At 65.3% G+C, this 16,945-nt stretch overlaps 1 protein-coding gene across 1 annotated transcript; it reads right to left on the minus strand.

Annotated features, from left to right (window-relative positions):
- Positions 1–10,857: 10,857 nt before the first annotated feature.
- REEP4 (receptor accessory protein 4) lies at positions 10,858–16,945 on the minus strand. The gene is made up of 8 exons (XM_054175128.1): positions 16,894–16,945; positions 15,620–15,692; positions 14,463–14,539; positions 13,320–13,440; positions 13,102–13,215; positions 11,802–11,934; positions 11,540–11,709; positions 10,858–10,917 (listed from the first exon to the last, which is right to left on the minus strand). Exons 1-8 carry the CDS (start codon positions 16,923–16,925, stop codon positions 10,858–10,860), a joined length of 780 nt encoding a protein of 259 aa, XP_054031103.1. The 5' UTR covers positions 16,926–16,945.

Below are 16,945 nucleotides of genomic sequence, written 5' to 3' on the forward strand. Positions count from 1 at the left end.
AGCAAAGCACGCTGCCCCCAAAGCTACCCACTGCTGCCACCCCACTGCTGCCACCCCACTGCCCACTCCTGATGTTCCACAGGGCAGGGAGGTGGGCATCCAGCAGAGAAGGGAGGGCTGGGATGGTGCCACAAGGCAGAAGGCCCCTCAGGTGGGCACCCAGCAGGGAACAGGGAGGGCTGGGATGGACCACAGGGCAGCAGGTCCCTCAGGTGGGCACCCAGCAGGGAACAGGGAGGGCTGGGATGGTGCCAAAGGGCAGCAGATCCCTCAGGTGGGCACCCAGCAAGGAACAGGGAGGGCTGGGATGGGACCAGAGGCCAGCAGGTCCCTCAGGTGGGCACCCAGCAAGGAACAGGGAGGGCTGGGATGGGACCAGAGGCCAGCAGGTCCCTCAGGTGGGCACCCAGCAGGGAACAGGGAGGGCTGGGATGGACCAGAGGGCAGCAGATCCCTCAGGTGGGCACCCAGCAGGGAACAGGGAGGGCTGGGATGGTGCCAAAGGCAGCAGGTCTCTCAGGTGGGCACCCAGCAGGGAACAGGGAGGGCTGGGATGGTGCCAAAGGGCAGCAGATCCCTCAGGTGGGCACCCAGCAGGGAACAGGGAGGGCTGGGATGGTGCCAAAGGCAGCAGGTCCCTCAGGTGGGCACCCAGCAGGGAACTGGAGGCTTCTCTGCTGCCACTGGGCAGTGAGCCACCCCCCATGTGGGCACCCAGTGAGGAACTGGAGGGGGTTGTCTGGTGCCACCAGTCAGCAGGTTCCCCAGCAAGGAGCTGGGGGGATGTCAGCTGGTGGCCCAGGGCTTCGAGGCCCCCCAGGTGGGCACCCAGCAGGGCACTGGGGCAGCTGAGTGGTGCCAGCAGCCCGGGCTGGGTTTATGTAAGCTGAGTGTGTCCCAGGGACACCCTGGGCAGCCTTACATAAACCACGCTGCCTTCTCCTGCCACGGCTCAGCTTGGCATGGCCTGGCAGGGCACGGCTGGGCACAGCACCCTGGGGGGCTGGGGGGACCCGGGGAGGAAGGGGGGGGTGAAGGCAGGGCACTGCCCTCCTGAGCCCAGCAGACCACGGGGCTCGGGCACAGCTCAGTGCCCTCTGGGGTCTGCCTGGCGAGCGAGGAGCTGTGCTGAGCTCTGCCCGGTGCTGGGTGCCACCCAGGTGCCAGCTGCCGAGTGCCCCCAGCCCGTGGCTGGAGGGGGAAACTGGGGAGGGGGGAGGGAAGGTGGAGGGGGTGGGGAGGAGGTGATGGCGCCTGGGTGCTGCTGGCTGCAGCCTCTGGGTGCCAGGGAACAGGGAGGGGACCCAGACAGGGCCCGGGGCACGGGCGAGCCCCGAGCCTGCCCGCGATGAGAAGGTGCTGAAAGACGAAAGCTCTCTTCCCGCTCCCTCCCTCCCCTGCCCCCGGGACGGCGGCGCTGGCACCGGCAGGGATCCCGGCAAGCATCCCGGGATGCCCTGGGCCGTGCCAAGGGAGCGCTGGAGCAAGCGGGGAGGACGCTTTGTGCCCCCCCCGATGCTGGCAGTCCCCAAGGAACCCTTGCGGGAAGGGGCGGGGGAGGGAAGCAGGGAGCTGGGGAGGGGCAGAGGATGCAGGAGGGAATTTCCCACCCTGCACTGGGGCAGCATCTCTGGGCGCTGCGCCCTCCCCCGCGCCCCCTTGGCCGCGCTGAGGTTGCCCCTTCCCGTGCCAGGCTTGGGGCAGCCTCCCCGGGGCGGGGGGCAGGGGCAGCTCCCGGGGGGGCAGGGGGCAGCCACAGTGGCTGCAAAGCTGCCCTGGAGCTTGGCCACCATCCTGCCCTGGGCCCAGCTGTGGGCTCCCTGCCTGCCCCCCACCCCTGGCACAGAGGGCTCTGCCTGCTGCCCACCTTTCCTGGCATCCTCCACACGGAGGCTGCCCCCCAGGGGAATTTGGGGGGGGAGAGGGGGGGGATCAGGCTGAGTTTTGCCAACCTAAACTGTGCCCCAGGGCCGGGGGGGGCTCTGCCATGGTGGTTTGGCACAACCAGTCCCAGAGCTCCAAATTCTGGGGGGGGTTCCCCCTAAAATCAGAGGGTGGGCACCCACGAGCCCAGTGTTGGCCACCAGACACAGCAGGAGGCCATCAGAAGCCACATTAGAAACCCTGGCAGCCCTGCCCTGCTCTGGGATGGCAGAGGTGCTGCAGGCAGGCAGCCTGGGTGGGGGCATTGTGCCCCCCAGTGCCCCATGGCACCACAGACTGGTGCGGGGGGGGGGGCTCTGGGGATGCTGCAGCACTGGGGAGGGGCACAAGTTGTGGGGGCCTGGCATCACTGCTGACCCAGCAGCTCCTCTCTGCACTGATGCCCTGGTAGCACCCTGCCCTGGCACCCTCATCCCCTGCTCTGGCACCCACACCTTCTCTCCTGGTGCCCACATCTCCTGCCCTGGCACCCATACTCCCTGCCCTGGACACCCACACCCTCTGCCCTGGTACCCACATCTCCTCTCCTGGTACCCACATCCTCTGCTCTGGCACTCATATTCCCTGCCCTGGCACCCACATCTCCTCTCCTGGCACCCACATCCCCTGTCCTGGGCACCCACATCTCCTCTCCTGGCACCCACATCCCCTGCCCTGGGCACCCACATCTCCTCTCCTGGTACCCACATTCCCTGCCCTGGACACCCACATCTCCTCTCCTGGCACCCACATCCCCTGCCCTGGGCACCCACATCTCCTCTCCTGGCACCCACATCCCCTGCCCTGGGCACCCACATCTCCTCTCCTGGCACCCACATCCCCTGCCCTGGGCACCCACATCTCCTCTCCTGGCACCTACATCCCCTGCCCTGGGCACCCACATCTCCTCTCCTGGCACCCACATGCCCTGCCCTGGCAGCCCAGGGAGGGGAAACCCCCAGCCCCCAGCCCCCCAGAGCACTTCCAGCTGGGAAGCAGCCTGGCATCCAGCACTTCCCCATACGGACTCCAGGGGTTCCCCATGGGATCCAGCCCTTTGCCACGAAGCCCAGCACCATCCTCCATGCCAGCTCCACTGCCCATGCCCTCCCCATGCCCTCTCCTCCAGCTCCCTCCGAGCTTCCAGCTCCCTTGGCATCCAGAGCCCCAAACCTTCCTCCTCCCTCCTTCCCTCCCTCCCTCCTCCTCCTCCTCCCCGAGCCTGGCAGGCACTTACCTTCCTCCACCACGGCGCAGGTGAGGAAGATGAGGCTGCAGCCAGAAGAAGAAAAGGTTGCTGGAGGTGGCGGGGGGGGGGGGAGGGGGCAGGGGACAGGGGGGAGGCTTTCCCCCCCCCTCCCCCAGCAGCACGCAAGGTGGCCACGAAGGAGAAGCTTTTGCTAATCTGCACTCAGGGCTTGGAGAGAGAGAGAGAGAGAGAAATAAGAAATAGACAAGGGGGAAAGAGCGAGAGAGGAAAAAAACAACAACTCCAACCCCCCCCCGAGCCAACCAAAAGCCAACCCCGCGTCAGACCTTGAGGAGCGGGGAGGCTGCGGCGGAGCGCAGGGCACGGGAGGACAGCGACTCCCACACGAGCAGCTTGCTGGGAATTAGGGCCACAGCCCAACTGCTCTGCCAGCCTCTCTGCTTCTCCCCTCCAGCCCCTGGCCTCTCCTGAACCTCCCTCCCTCCCTCCCCCCCCCCCCCCCCCCCCCCGGCCTCACCTCCAGCCCCCTCTTCCTCTGCCTTCCGTCCTTTCCCCCTCTCCTCCAGCCCCTCTTCTTCTCCCCTCCAGCCCCTCTTCTTCTTCCCCTCCAGCCCCTGTCCTCTCCTCCCCTCCTCACTTCCAGCCCCTCTTTCTCTACCCTCTAGCCCCTCTTTTTCTCCCCTCCAGCCCTTCTCCTCCCCTCCAGTCCCTGTCCTTACTTCCAGCCCCTCTTACTCTCTCCAGCCCCTCTTCTCCTCTCCAGCGCCCATCCTCTCCTCCAGTCCCTCTGCATCTCCCCTCTAGTCCCTCTTATTCCCTCTAGCCCCTCTTCTTCTCCCCTCCAGCCCCTGTCCTCTCCTCCAGCCCCTCTTCTTCTCCCCTCCAGCCCCTGTCCTCTCCTCCAGCCCCTCTTCTTCTCCCCTCCAGCCCCTGTCCTCTCCTCCAGCCCCTCTTCTTCTCCCCTCCAGCCCCTGTCCTCTCCTCCAGCCCCTCTTCTTCTCCTCTCCAGTCCCTGGCCCTACTTCCAGCCCCACTTCTTCAGTCCTCCAGCCTCTGTCCTCCCCTCTAGTCCCTCTTATTCCCTCTAGCCCCTCCTCTTCTCCCCTCCAGCCTCCTGCCCTCACTTCCAGCCCCTCTTCTGGCCCTCTTCAGTCCTTGTCCTCTCCTCCAGCCTCTCTTCTTCCCCCTTTCAGCCTTGGTCCTCTTCTCCAGCCCCTCTTCTACCCTCCAGTCCTGCCCTCACTTCCAGCTCCTCTTCTCTCCAGCCCTAGGGAGGTGGTGGCAGGAGAAGTCACCTCACTGGCAGCAGCCACCACAGGGCTGGACGTTTGCTCCCAGCCTTAATCTCCTGCTTTCCTCCCAGGGAGGTGAGTGAGAGCCTCGCTAATCCCATTGGATTGGCTGCCAAGGAGAGGCTGGCAGCTTTCCCCGGGCTGGGGGGCGGGGGGGGGCAGGGGCTTGCACTTTGACACCCCCAGTGCCCTTCTAAAGCCCTGCCCTGGCTGGCTGGGGATGCTCAGCAGTCCCTTGGGATTCTCCTGGGAGCCTCCCAGAGGCCCTTGAGTTGAGAGAAGGGAGAGGGAGGGAGGGAGGGAGGGAGGGAGGGAGGGAGGGAGAGGGAGGGAAGAGGCAGGGGGAGGGAGGGATAGGGAGCAAGGGAGAGGATGGGAGGGAGGAAGAGGATGGTGAGGAGATGGCCAGTCAGGGACAGCCCCCTGGCCTGGCTGGCTCTGGGTGCTGAGGGTTCCCTTGGGATCCTCCCAGATGGCCTGAAGGGGAAGGCAGGGGTGGGGTGAGGGGGTGGCCAAGGGGCTGAGCCCCGTCAGGAGAGAGGACAGAGCCCACCCCTGGGGACCTCTGGCTGCTCACAGTTCCCTTGCGATCCTCCCGGACGCCCTCAAGGTGAAACCCGGGACGGGGACCAAGAGCCAAGGCACTGCCAAGCCACCTCCTGCGGCGCCCCCCTGCGGTGCCAGCCCTGCCCGGGGCGCGGAGCTGCTCGGGAGGCTGCCGCCGGCTGCTCCTTTTCCCTGCATCCTTCCTTCTCCTCCCGGGGGCAGGAAGAGGCATCCTGGCGCTCCCCCAAGCGCAGGGGCGCGGCGTGCCAAGGGAGCTGTGCCACCCCCCCTGCCTCAGCTCCTCCTCCCCAGCCCCCCGGGGCCGCTGTTTACCCAGCTCAGCGCCAGCGAACCGGCTCCAAAGACTTTGATGTCATTAAAAGGTCGTCCCCGGGGCCAAAGGCTTAGGACGGGCGCCAGGGCCACTGGCAGCCCCTGTGCCACCTGCGCGCCGGGCGGGCAGCTGCCGGCTCGCTCCACAGCACCCACCCGGCAGCACCCCGGGGCGCGCAGAGGGGGAGTGGGGGGTCGGGGAAGGCGGATCTCATGCCCCCACCCCAAGCCCCCCTCCCACCGGTCAGCCACGGGGAGGAGCGAGCTGGCAGCGGGATGGGGCAGAGCCTGGCAGCGGGATGGGGCAGAGCCTGGCAGCGGGATGGGGCAGAGCCTGGCAGCGGGATGGGGCAGCCCCTCTGCCCTCCGCCCCGCTGCCCAGGGGTGCTGGGGGGTCCTCAGGATCTGGCCCTTCCCCCCCCTCCCCCCAAGGTGTGATCCCCAGAATGCTGCTGGTGTCACAGCAGGGACGTGGCTCCAGCCCTGGGCCACGGAGCTGGCATCGTCCTGGGTGCCAGCGCAGGCAGAGGCTGGCTGGGGACAGCCGGGGCCCGGGGGGGGCTGGGGGGGTGGGGACAGGGGGAGGTGGAAGGCGGAGGTGGGGGCGGGGTGGGACGCAGCATCCTTCAGCCCAGCGTCCTCCCACACTCCCGGGCACCTCCAGCGGCCCTTGCCCAGCCCCTGCTCGCCTTCCTCTTCCTCCTTGCCATCCTCTCCCTCACTCTCCTCACCCTCCTCTTCCTCGGTCTTCCCCTTCCTCCTCCTCACTATCCCCACCTTCACCCTCCTCTTCCTCATCCTGCTCTTCCTCACCATCTTCACCCTTCTCTTCATCATCACTCTGACATCATCTTCTTCACTATATTTGCCCTCACTCTCCTCACCTTCCTCTTCCTCCTCCTCACCAACCTCTTCCTCAGCCTCCTCTTCCTCACCATCACTCTCCTTGACATCATCTTCCTCACACTCTTTGCCCTCACCATCCTCCCCCTTCCCCTCCTCTTCCTCCTCACCCTCCTCTTCCTCATCCTGCTCCTCCTCACCATCCTCCTCCTTGACATCATCTTCCTCACCATCTTTGCCCTTCACTGTCCTCACCCTCCTCTTCCCCCTCACTCTCACCATCCTCTTCCTCAGCGCCAGGGGCGGGCTGGCAGCGCAGGGGAAGCTGTTTGAGGACACAAGGCCGGGGTGGGGGAGGCCAGAGAGGTGCTCGGGGGGGGGGGGGGGGGGTGTCCTCCTCCCCCCACCCCCCCCCCTCCCCAGCACAGAGGCCAAAACTCCTCTTACCTGCCAGGTGATGCCAGCAGGAGGAGAGGGGAGGGGGAGGAAGAAGACCTCAACCCCTCCCCAGCCAACCCCTTTGCCCACGGGCACCATTCTGCCAGCGGCTCAGCATCTTTGCTCCTTGCCCCTCCCCTCTGAAGCAGGAGGCAGCTGAAAGCAGCTCCCTGGGGCTGGCAAACCGGAGGGGGGGAGGGGAGGAAGACCGGGAGATGGAGGGGGGGGGGGGGGAGGGGGTAAGAAAGAGGCTGCATTTAAACAACAGCCATAATTATGCTTTTGATACCATCTGCTAAAAATACAACGAGCTGTGCCATGTGTGCCCAGCCTCACATGGCTCCTGCCTCCAGCAGCTGACTCAGGCAGCCGGGCTGGAGGATGCTGCAGGGAGGGCACAAGGAGCAGGGCACACCCTGACCACCACCCCCCAGTCTCCACCCCACCTCCATCACGGTGGCAGCTCCCAGTCGGGATGAAAGGGGCAGGGAGGGAGGTGGAGGTCACTCAGTGCTACCAGTGGGGGCATGGGGTGGGGGAAGGTGGCACCTGGCAGCAGCACAGGGGCATGCAGCAGGGGGAGGGCAGCACGAGGGTGGCAGCAGCATCGTGCCCACCTCACCTTGATGGACTCCCAGTCGGGGTGAAAGGGGCAGGGAGGGAGGTGGAGGTCACTCAGTGCTACCAGTGTGGGCATGGGGTAGGGCAGCTGGCACCTGGCAGCAGCACAGGGGCATGCAGCAGGGGGAGGGCAGCACGAGGGTGGCAGCAGCATTGTGCCCACCCCACCCTGATGGACTCCCAGTCGGGGTGAAAGGGGCAGGGAAGGAGGTGGAGGTCACTCAGTGCTACCAGTGTGGGCAGAGGGTGAGCCAGCTGGGACCTGGCAGGAGGATGCCAAGGGGTGGGAATGGCACCCAGGGCAGCCAGCAGGTGCCTGGGGGTGGGGGGCTGGGGGCAGATCCTGTTATTGAGTGACAGATCCCAGAGCTTCCTGGGGGGGCAGGGGGGAAGGTTGGAACCAGCACTGGGCACCAAGGCCATGGCACCCCCAGGAAACTGACCTGTGGTGGTGCCAAGGTGCCAGCTCATGCCACCTCTGGGCTGCTGCCCTGCAGGAGCAGGCAGTGCCACGTCCCAAGGGCCGTCAGCCCTCAGCCTGGCACCAGAAACCCTGCTGCAAAGAAAACCCAACCCCAGAGCTGTGCCCACTTCTCCTCCAAGGATCCAAAAGACTCCACTGAGGTCTCCCTGGAGCTGAGCTGGGCAAGCTCAGGTCACAGGCACTTAATTGCCAGGCTGGGGCTGTGCCAGCTGCAGGAGATTAGAGCTTTGCTGAGTGCAGCCTGGCACAGCCCTGCGAGCTGACACAGCTGGGCTCAGCGCTGGCACCTGGCAGGGCACCCAGCCTGCCCCAGCCCAGGGCACCCCCTGGCCCCTCCTTGGGGGAAGAGCACAGCAGGTTGGCAGGGGGGCAGGGATTGCAAACTCCTGCCCCTGAATGCCAGCAGGGATGGGGTTAGGAAGGGAGCTCTGGGGATCAGCCACTCCAAGCCCCCTGCCCCAGCAGGGCTCCCACAGCACAGTGCCCAGGGGCACAATGCCATGGGGGGGGTTGGAAGCTCTCCACACCAGGAGACTCCACAACCTCTCTGGGCAGCCTGCTCCAGGCTCCAGCACCCTCACAACAAACAACTTTCTCCTCCTGGCTTCCACTTTGTGCCCTCTGCCCCTTGTCCCTGGGCACCACTCAGCAGAGCCTGGCCCCAGCCTCTTGCCCCCCACAGCTCCTTCAGCTCTTGCTGAGCATTGCTCAGCTCCCCTCTAGGGCTGCTCCCCTGCAGGCTCTCAGCCCCAAGGCTCTCAGCCTTTGCTGCTCACAGAGCTGCTCCAGGGCTCCTCAGCAGCTTCCCAGCCTCCAGCACTTCCCTGTGTGGAACTGGGGAGCCCAGGACTGGAGCCAGGACTCCAGATGTGGCCTCAGCAGGGCAGAGCAGAGGGGGAGCAGAACCTCCCTTGCCCTGCTGGCCACACTCTTCTTGATGCCCCCCAGGACACCTTCTTGGCCACACTGCTGGCTCCTGCTCAGGCTCCTGCTCAGGCTCCTGCTCAGGCAGTTGTCCCCCAGCACTCTCAGCTCCTTCTCCCTGGAGCTGCTCCCCAGCAGGTCCCTCCCCATCTGCCCTGCTGCAGGAGGCTCTTCCTCCCCGGGTGCAGGACCCTGCACTTGCCCTGCTGGCACTTGATGAAGTTGGCCTCTGCCCAGCTCTCTCCAGGCTTTCCTCCCCTCAGAAGCTGCTGCAGCCTGTGCCTCAGTTTCCCCCAGGCAAACTTCTCCAGCCCCTGGCTCCCAGCTCAGCTCCCAGCCTCCTTCCCCCATCCTGACTGCAGCCCAGCACCCGGCTCAGCACCTCCAGCAGCCTCCTGGGGCTGTATCCTTGCAAGAACCTCTTTCCCTAAGCGGATTGGGGGGGTGGGAGGGGGCTGGATTATGGGCACCCCCCTTGCTCCTTGTGCTGTCCCCACCCAGCCCCTTCCTTCTCCACTGCTTTAAGTAATCATCTCTGAGACAATTTGCTGGGGCTAATCCCTACCACCTCCACTTAAGCTGCCCCCAGCACCCCCTCCCTGCCCCCTTCCACCACCCCTGGGTGGGGGCAGACTCTCTCCATGCCCTGAGAAGGCCCCACACACACACACACCCACCCCCACCCCCTACCCCCTCCATGTCCTCCATCACCATCCCCTTCCCAGGGCAGAGAAGCAGCCAGGGGCTAAAAATAAAGGTGGCCTGAGGGGAGAGGGCAAAGGAGGATTGGGCACAAGGGGATTTGGTGCCAGAGAGAAGGGCACCAGGGGACAGGAGGGCTCCCAGGGGCAGTGCCAGGAGGCTTGCCACCTTGTGCCACCCTGCTTGCCCCTGCAGAAGCTTTGGGCCCTGTGTCCTCACCCCCTGGGGACAAAGTGCCTAAGAGAAGGAGCAAAAGGAGATGAGGTCCCCCCCCGACCCCCCCCCCCCGCCCAGGGTGGGACTGGGGAGCCCTGGCAGGGTGCAGGCAGCTTGCCCCTGGCAGGGACAAGCCAGGGCTGGTGGCCAGGAGGGGCACACAGCTGCCTGCAGCCCTGGCATGGGGTCCTTGGTGTGCCAACAGGGTCACAGTGGCTGCTGCCACACCGTGGGGGACACAGCTACTGCAGGGGGGAGGGGGGTGGCGGTGGAAACCAGAACCCAGCACCCCAGAACCCCCAAGTCCTGCTCTGTCCCCAGGACCCTCCCACCCCCAACAGCCTCAGGGACCCCAGAGGGACCCTCCCCTCAGACATGCAGCCCCAGAGACCCTCCCCATGGATGCAGGGACCCCAGAGGGACCCTTCCCACAGCCTCAGGGGGCCCAGAGGGACCTTCCCCACAGTCCCAGGGACCACAGAGGGACTCTCTACAAACCCAGGGACCCTCCCCCTCAGCCCTACAGCCCCAGAGACCCTTCCCACAGCCTCAGGAACCACAGAGGGACCTTCCCCACAGACTCAGGGACTGCAGAGGGACCCTCCCCCCCAGCCCCAGGGACATCACAGGGACCCTCCCCTCAGCCCTGCAGCCCCAGAGACCCTCCCCCTAGTCCCAGGGACCCCCAGAGACCCTTCCCCACAAGCCCAGGGCCCCCAGAGGGACAACTTCAGCCCCAAGGCCAACTTCTGGCAGTCTGAATAAAGCCCAACTCTACACCTTTATTTTTGAGAACCCCTTCCTTCCCCCCAAATTTTAGGGGGGGGGGAGGGGGGAGAATGTTAAAACCAACATAGTGTGGGGCAGAGAGCTCCCCAGGTTCAAGTATTTGGGGTGAGGGGGAGTCAGCCTGCAGCTTTTTTGGGGGGGGGGGGGGCGGGTGGTCTTGGCCAGGGGCTGTGTCTTTGGTTTCAGATGGGGACAAGGCACAAGTCATGCCCCCCCCCCCCCCCCCCGGCAAAGGGGATGTGGGGGAGGGGTAAGGCATCATGGCAGGAGGAGTTTGGGGTGGGGGGCAGCCAGCAGAGCCTGTAAGTTAATTGGGGAGGGGGGCAGGAAATTGAGGAGGGGGAGTTGGACCCCCGGGGGAGAGAGACGCCAGCGCCAACCCCGCTGCAGGGGGGGTCCCGAACTCAGGAGGTATTTACAGTCAAGGTCGGGGGGGGGCAGGGAGGGAGGGCCGCGGGGTCCCCCTCCCCCCGCGGCGGTGCAGCAGCAAAGTGGAGTTGCCGGTCCCGGCCGAGGCGCAGGCTGCCCCCGGGCTGTCAGCTGTCCTCCGCCGGAGCCTTCCTCCTGCTGCGGCTGCGCAGGGGCCGCGAGGAGCCCTGCCCGAGGAGCCAGGGGCTGGGGTCGGCTGCCCAGGACCTTGAGGAGCAGCCAAGTCCAACCCCAACCCCCCCCCAAAAGGCTGGGGTGGGGGAGGGCTAAGCCCTCGGCACCGCAGCTCTGCAACCCCTCCAGGGATGGGGATTCAGCCCCCTGGCCTGGGGCAGCCTGGGCCAGGCTTTGGGAACCCTTCCAGGGGAGAAGTTTCTTCTGCTGTCCAACCTAAACCTCCCCTGGGGTCACCTGAGGCCATTTCCTCTTGTCCTGAGGACACCTTACAAGAACCTTTACGACAGAGCCCAAGCCTTAACCCAGCAGTGCCAGGGCACCAGCAAGCCGTGGCCCTGGGCACCACAGCTCAGAGACCCCCTCCAGGCATGGGGACTCCACCACCGCCCTGGGCAGCCTGGGCCAAGCCTGGACCACCTTCCAGGGGCAGAGATTCTTCCTCATCTCCCTCCTCAACCTCCCCTGGGGTCACTTGAGGCCATTTCTTGTCATCCTCTCAAGGCTCGTGGGTGGAAAGCAAGGCCTAGAGACCCCCTCCAGGGATGGGGACTCCACCACCGCGCCCTGGGCAGCTTGACCCAAACACGCTCCCCGCCCCCCCCAGCCTGGTACCTCTTTGCTTGCTGGCTTCTTCTTGGGCACACGCAGGCTCTGGCTGCGGGAGGGGGGTCTGGGGTCCCTGCTCCAGGGGGGAGGCTCAGAAGAGCCTGGAGAGTCCGACCAGAGCTCCTCATCCTCCGTCTCGCTCTCGCACCGCCGCCCGCCCGAGGCCGCGCCGTAGGCTGGGGGCAAGGAGGACACCCCCCCAGTTCCCAGCACCGGGAGGGACCACTTCAGGCCCCCAGGCCGATTGCTCCCCTTTCCCCCAGCTCACCCAGCAGCTGTCTGGGGTGCTCCTGCTCCTCCAGGTAGAGAGGCTCCTGGTAGTGCAGGGGGGTCTGGTCGGGGAGGGAGCGCAGGTCCTGCATGCTGAAGCTGCGCAGGCGCCCGGCCAGAGCGCCCTGGCTCTGTGGGGGACACAGAGAGAGAGGGTGGAGGGGACCCCAATAGGGGCAGCACAGACTCACCAGGCAGGGCTCTGACCTGAGATCCCCTTCTCCTGACAGCCAAAGTGGGCTGAAAGTTCCTTCCCTGACTCCTCCCAGCATGGAGGGAGTTGGACCTCTGAAGTTCAGGGCTCCCACAGCAGAGCTCAGCCAGCTCAAGACCCCCTGCCCCAGCAGGGCACCCACAGCAGAGCTCAGCCAGCCCAAGCCCCCCTGCCCCAGCACCCCCAGCAGAGCTCAGCCAGCCCAAGCCTCCCTGCCCCAGCACCCACAGCAGAGCTCAGCCAGCCCAAGCCTCCCTGCCCCAGCACCCACAGCAGAGCTCAGCCAGCCCAAGCCCCCCTGCCCCAGCACCCCCAGCAGAGCTCAGCCAGCCCAAGCCCCCTGGCCCCAGCACCAGCAGAGCTCAGCCAGCTCAAGACCCCCTGCCCCAGCAGGGCTCCCACAGCAGAGCTCAGCCAGCCCAAGCCTCCCTGCCCCAGCAGGGCACCCACAGCAGAGCTCAGCCACTCCAAGCCCCTGCCCCAGCACCCCCAGCAGAGCTCAGCCAGCCCAAGCCCCCTGGCCCCAGCACCCACAGCAGAGCTCAGCCAGCCCAAGACCCCCTGCCCCAGCAGGGCACCCACAGCAGAGCTCAGCCAGGGCTGCTCTTCTGCAGGCTCTCAGCCTTGGCTCCTCACAGAGCTGCTCCAGGCCCCTCAGCATCTTTGGAGCCTCCCCTGGACTCTCTCCAGCAGTTTTCTGCCCCTCTTGAAGTGGGGAGCCCAGAACTGGAGCCAGGACTGCAGCTGTGGCCTCCCCAGGGTGGAGCAAAGGGGCAGGAGAGCCTCCCTCAACCTGCAGGCCACGCTCTTCTTCACATCCCCCAGGGCACCATTGGCCATGACGACACTTTGCTGGCTCATGGTGACCTTGTTCCTCCCCAGCACTCTCAGCTCCTTCTCCCTGCAGCTGCTCCCCAGCAGGTCCTCCCTCCCCTGTCCTGCTGCAGGAGGTTGTTCCTCGCTGGGTGCAGGGCCCTGCACTTGCCCTGCTTCAACTTCCTACGAGCTTCACCTCTGCCCAGCCTGGGTGTGATCCCTAAGGGGGGTGCTGAAGCCTCCTCAGGGCTGTGGAGCATCCTGGTACCTTGGTGGCTGCCTGGACTGCAGCTGTGGCTGCCAAGTTGAGTCCCCTCCTGCCGAAGCTCACCATGGCCTGGTAGCCACGCTCCTTGGTCTGGACGATGTAGCTGTCGATCTCCTGCCACACAGCCAGGCCATGGGGGAACCTCAGGGTCCTGCTCAGCAGGCTGGGACCCCACCCAAGGTCCCTCCCAAAGCCAAGGCCAGCCAAAGCTCTGTTACCTTCTCCCTGGAGGACAGGGTGGGGTGCACGAACTTGCGGTAGAGCAGGCTGGCCCCGCGCGTGTAGGGGGAGAGCAGCCAGAGCACAAAGGCCATCTTCAGCTCGTAGTAGAAGGGGAACCTGGGGGAGAAAGGGGGGAAAATGGGGGCCCCAGGGCATGGAGAACCCCAACAGAACATCTTAAGCTCATAGCAGAAGGGAAACCTACAGGAGAAAGGGGAAAATTGGGGTCCCCAGGGCATGGAGAACCCCAACAGAGCATCTTCATCTCATAGCAGAAGGGAAGCCTAATGGAGAAGAGGAAAACTGGGGGCCCCAGGGCATAAAGAACCCCAAGAGATCATCTTAATCTTATAGTAGAGGAGAAACCTGATGGAGAAGAGGAAAACTGGGGGGAGCAGGACATGGAGAACCCCAACAGAGCATCCTAAGCTCATAGCAGAAGGGAAACCTAAAGGAGAAAGGGGAAAATTGGGGTCCCCAGGGCATGAAGACCCCAACAGATCATCTTCATCTCATAGCAGAAGGGAAACCTGGACATGAAGACCCAGACAGACCATCCTAAGGTCATAGTAGAAGAGAAACCTGATGGAGAAAGGGGAAAATTGGGGTCCCCAGGGCACAGAGAAGCCAAACAGAGCATCTGAATGTCATAGCAGAAGGGAAACAAGAAGGGGAAAGGGGGAAATTGTGATTCCCCAGGACAGAGCATCTTCATGTCACAGGAGAAGGGAAGCCTAAAGGAGAAGAGGAAAACTGGGGTCCCCAGGACATGGAGAACCCCAACAGAGCATCTTCATCTCATAGGAGAAGGGAAACCTGAGGAAGAAAGGGGGAAAATTAGGGGCCTCAGGACATGGAGACCCCAACAGAACATCTTCATCTCATAGTAGAAGGGAAACCTTAAGGAGAAGAGGAAAACTGGGGGGGAGGGAGGGGGGCAGGACATGGAGAACCCCAACAGAGCATCTTAATCACATAGTAGAAGGGGAAACCTGGACATGGAGAGCCCCACAGACCATCTTAAGCTCATAGCAGAAGGCAAACCTAAAGGAGAAAGGGGGAAATTGGGGTCCCTCAGGGCATGGAGAACCCCAACAGCCATACTGCCTGCAGCAGCAGTGCCCACACCAGAGGCTCACCAGGAGATGAGCAGGTCAGTGATGGTCTCCATGGCCATGAAGAGGGCAAAGACAATCCAGTACATCATCCAGCGGACCTGGGGGAGCAGGGGACTCCATCAGCCCTGGGGCTGCACAGGGGGAAGGAGTTGGAGCCCCCAGGAAAAGAGGTGGAGCCCCTGGGGATGAGTCAGGGAAGGAGTTGGAAGCTGGGGAAGGTGTCAGAGCCCCAGGGAGGGGAAGGAGCTGGAGCCCAGAGAAGGTGTCAGAGCTCCAGGGAAGGAGCTGGAGCCCCAGGGGGGGTGGGAAAGGTGCCTGGAGAAGGAGATGGAGCCTGGGAAAGGGACTTGGGGAAGGAACCAGAGCCCCAGGGGTGGAGAAAAGGGCCTGGGGAAAGAGCCAGAACCTCAGGGCAGGGAAGGAGCCGGAGCCCCAGGGGGGAGGGAGAGAAAGCAGCCTGGGGAAGAAGCCGGAGGCCTGGGGGAGAGGGAGAGAAAGCAGCCAGGGGAAGGAGCCAGAGCCCCGGGGGGGAGGGAAGGAAAGCAGCCTGGGGAAGGAGCCAGAGCCCCAGGGGGGAGGGAGAGAAAGCAGCCTGGGGAAGGAGCCAGAGCCCCGGGGCGGGAGGGAGAGAAAGCAGCCTGGGGAAGGAGCCGGAGCCCTGGGGGGGAGGGAGAGAAAGCAGCCTGGGGAAGGAGCCAGAGCCCCGGGGCGGGAGGGAGAGAAAGCAGCCTGGGGAAGGAGCCGGAGCCCTGGGGGGGGAGGGAAGGAAAGCAGCCTGGGGAAGGAGCCGGAGGCCCGGGGGGGGAGGGAGGGAAGGAAAGCAGCCTGGGGAAGGAGCTGGAGCCCCCTGGGGGGAGGGAGAGAAAGCAGCCTGGGGAAGGAGCCAGAGCCCCAGGGGGGAGGGAGAGAAAGCAGCCTGGGGAAGGAGCTGGAGCCCCCTGGGGGGAGGGAGAGAAAGCAGCCTGGGGAAGGAGCCGGAGGCCCGGGGGGGAGGGAGAGAAAGCAGCCTGGGGAAGGAGCCAGAGCCCCGGGGGGGAGGGAGAGAAAGCAGCCTGGAGAAGGAGCCGGAGCCCTGGGGGGGAGGGAAGGAAAGCAGCCTGGGGAAGGAGCCAGAGCCCCGGGGGAGAGGGAGTCAGAGCTGCAGGGGGATAAGGAGCTGCCCCAGGCCCCCCACTCACGTATTCCCGGATGTTTTTGCTCTTGACAGCCTTGTAGGAGGCGTAGGCAGGGTAGAGCATCCCGAAGAGCAGCCTGCAAGGCAAGGAGGGGGTGAGGCACTCTGGCCACCCCCAGTAGAGCAGCAGCAGCAAGGAGTAGCCCAGCTGCTTGCCCCAGCGCCAGAGCTTGGCCTTGACCCTCTCCAGCACCATACCAGCCCCGGAGCCGGTGGGAAAAGGGACGGCACCGGGCTGGGAGCTGCCCACGGAGTCGCCCACGGCCAGCGGGGACCGGCAGGACCTGTTGGGGTGGTGGCAGGAGGCAGAGCACAGGCTTGGGAGGAAGGATTGGCCCCACCGGTATCCCTGCTGGAGCAATACTGCGTGCCTGGCCGGGCGCTGGCGCCAAGGCTGGGTGCTAGGTGCCAACCTCTGCCCCCACAGCACGTGGGGGAGGTGGCATCTCCAAACACACGCCTCGGGGCTTGGTGACTCGCTGGCCATAGCCTGGGGAGCCACTTCCCTGCAGGGTGGCATCGCACCCACCTCCTGCCAGCCCCCCCCCCCCCCCCCGCCAGGGACCACATCCTGTGCCACCCTGACCTGGGCATGGGAACACGGGTGCCCCCACCCCCAATCTGCCCCACACACAGAGCTCCCTGGGCATCCTTGGCCACCAACCACCCAGCCCAGGTGGCCACGGCATAAAAGCCGAGTGGGCTTGGGGAGGGGGCTGGACAGTGCTGGGGACCCTCAGCCACATTAAGACGCCCCCCTCCCCACCCCAACCCTGGGCTGGGGGCCAGCAGCAGCTCCGGGACCAGGACCCTCATTCCGGGGGAGTAAAATCCGGGTTGTCCCCACACAAGGGCATCTGGGGTCACGCATCAGCAGCCCCCTCCCCATCAAAGTCTGCTTCTATTAAGCACCCTGTGCCTCCCCCCTCGCCTTCGGAGGCCCCGCGGGGGCTGCCCGTTAAACAGGGACCCCCGGGGGAAAGGGGAGGGGAAGGAGGTGTCTCGGCAGCCCCATCCCAGCTCCGGGGTGGGGGCGGGAGCGGGGGGGGGGGGGGGGGGGTGTGCTACCCATTAAACGAGATACCTAGAGGGGGGTCTCGACCGCCACTCTGCAGCCCCACCAGCACAGGTTGCTCCCGGGGGTGCTGCCTGCTACACAATGACCCGGGTGGGGGTCTTCGACCCTCGTTTGGGCAACCCCACCCGAGGATGCACCGGGATCCCCCCCAGGGTGCACCAAGACCCTTCCCCCCTCCCCCCGGGCTCCCCCGTACTCACACGATCACCCGGCTGAGCAGCCAGGACACCATGGTGGGGCCGAACGTGCTGT

The sequence above is a fragment of the Dryobates pubescens genome, chromosome 31 (genome assembly GCF_014839835.1).
Source record: "Dryobates pubescens isolate bDryPub1 chromosome 31, bDryPub1.pri, whole genome shotgun sequence".
Taxonomy (NCBI): domain Eukaryota; kingdom Metazoa; phylum Chordata; class Aves; order Piciformes; family Picidae; genus Dryobates; species Dryobates pubescens.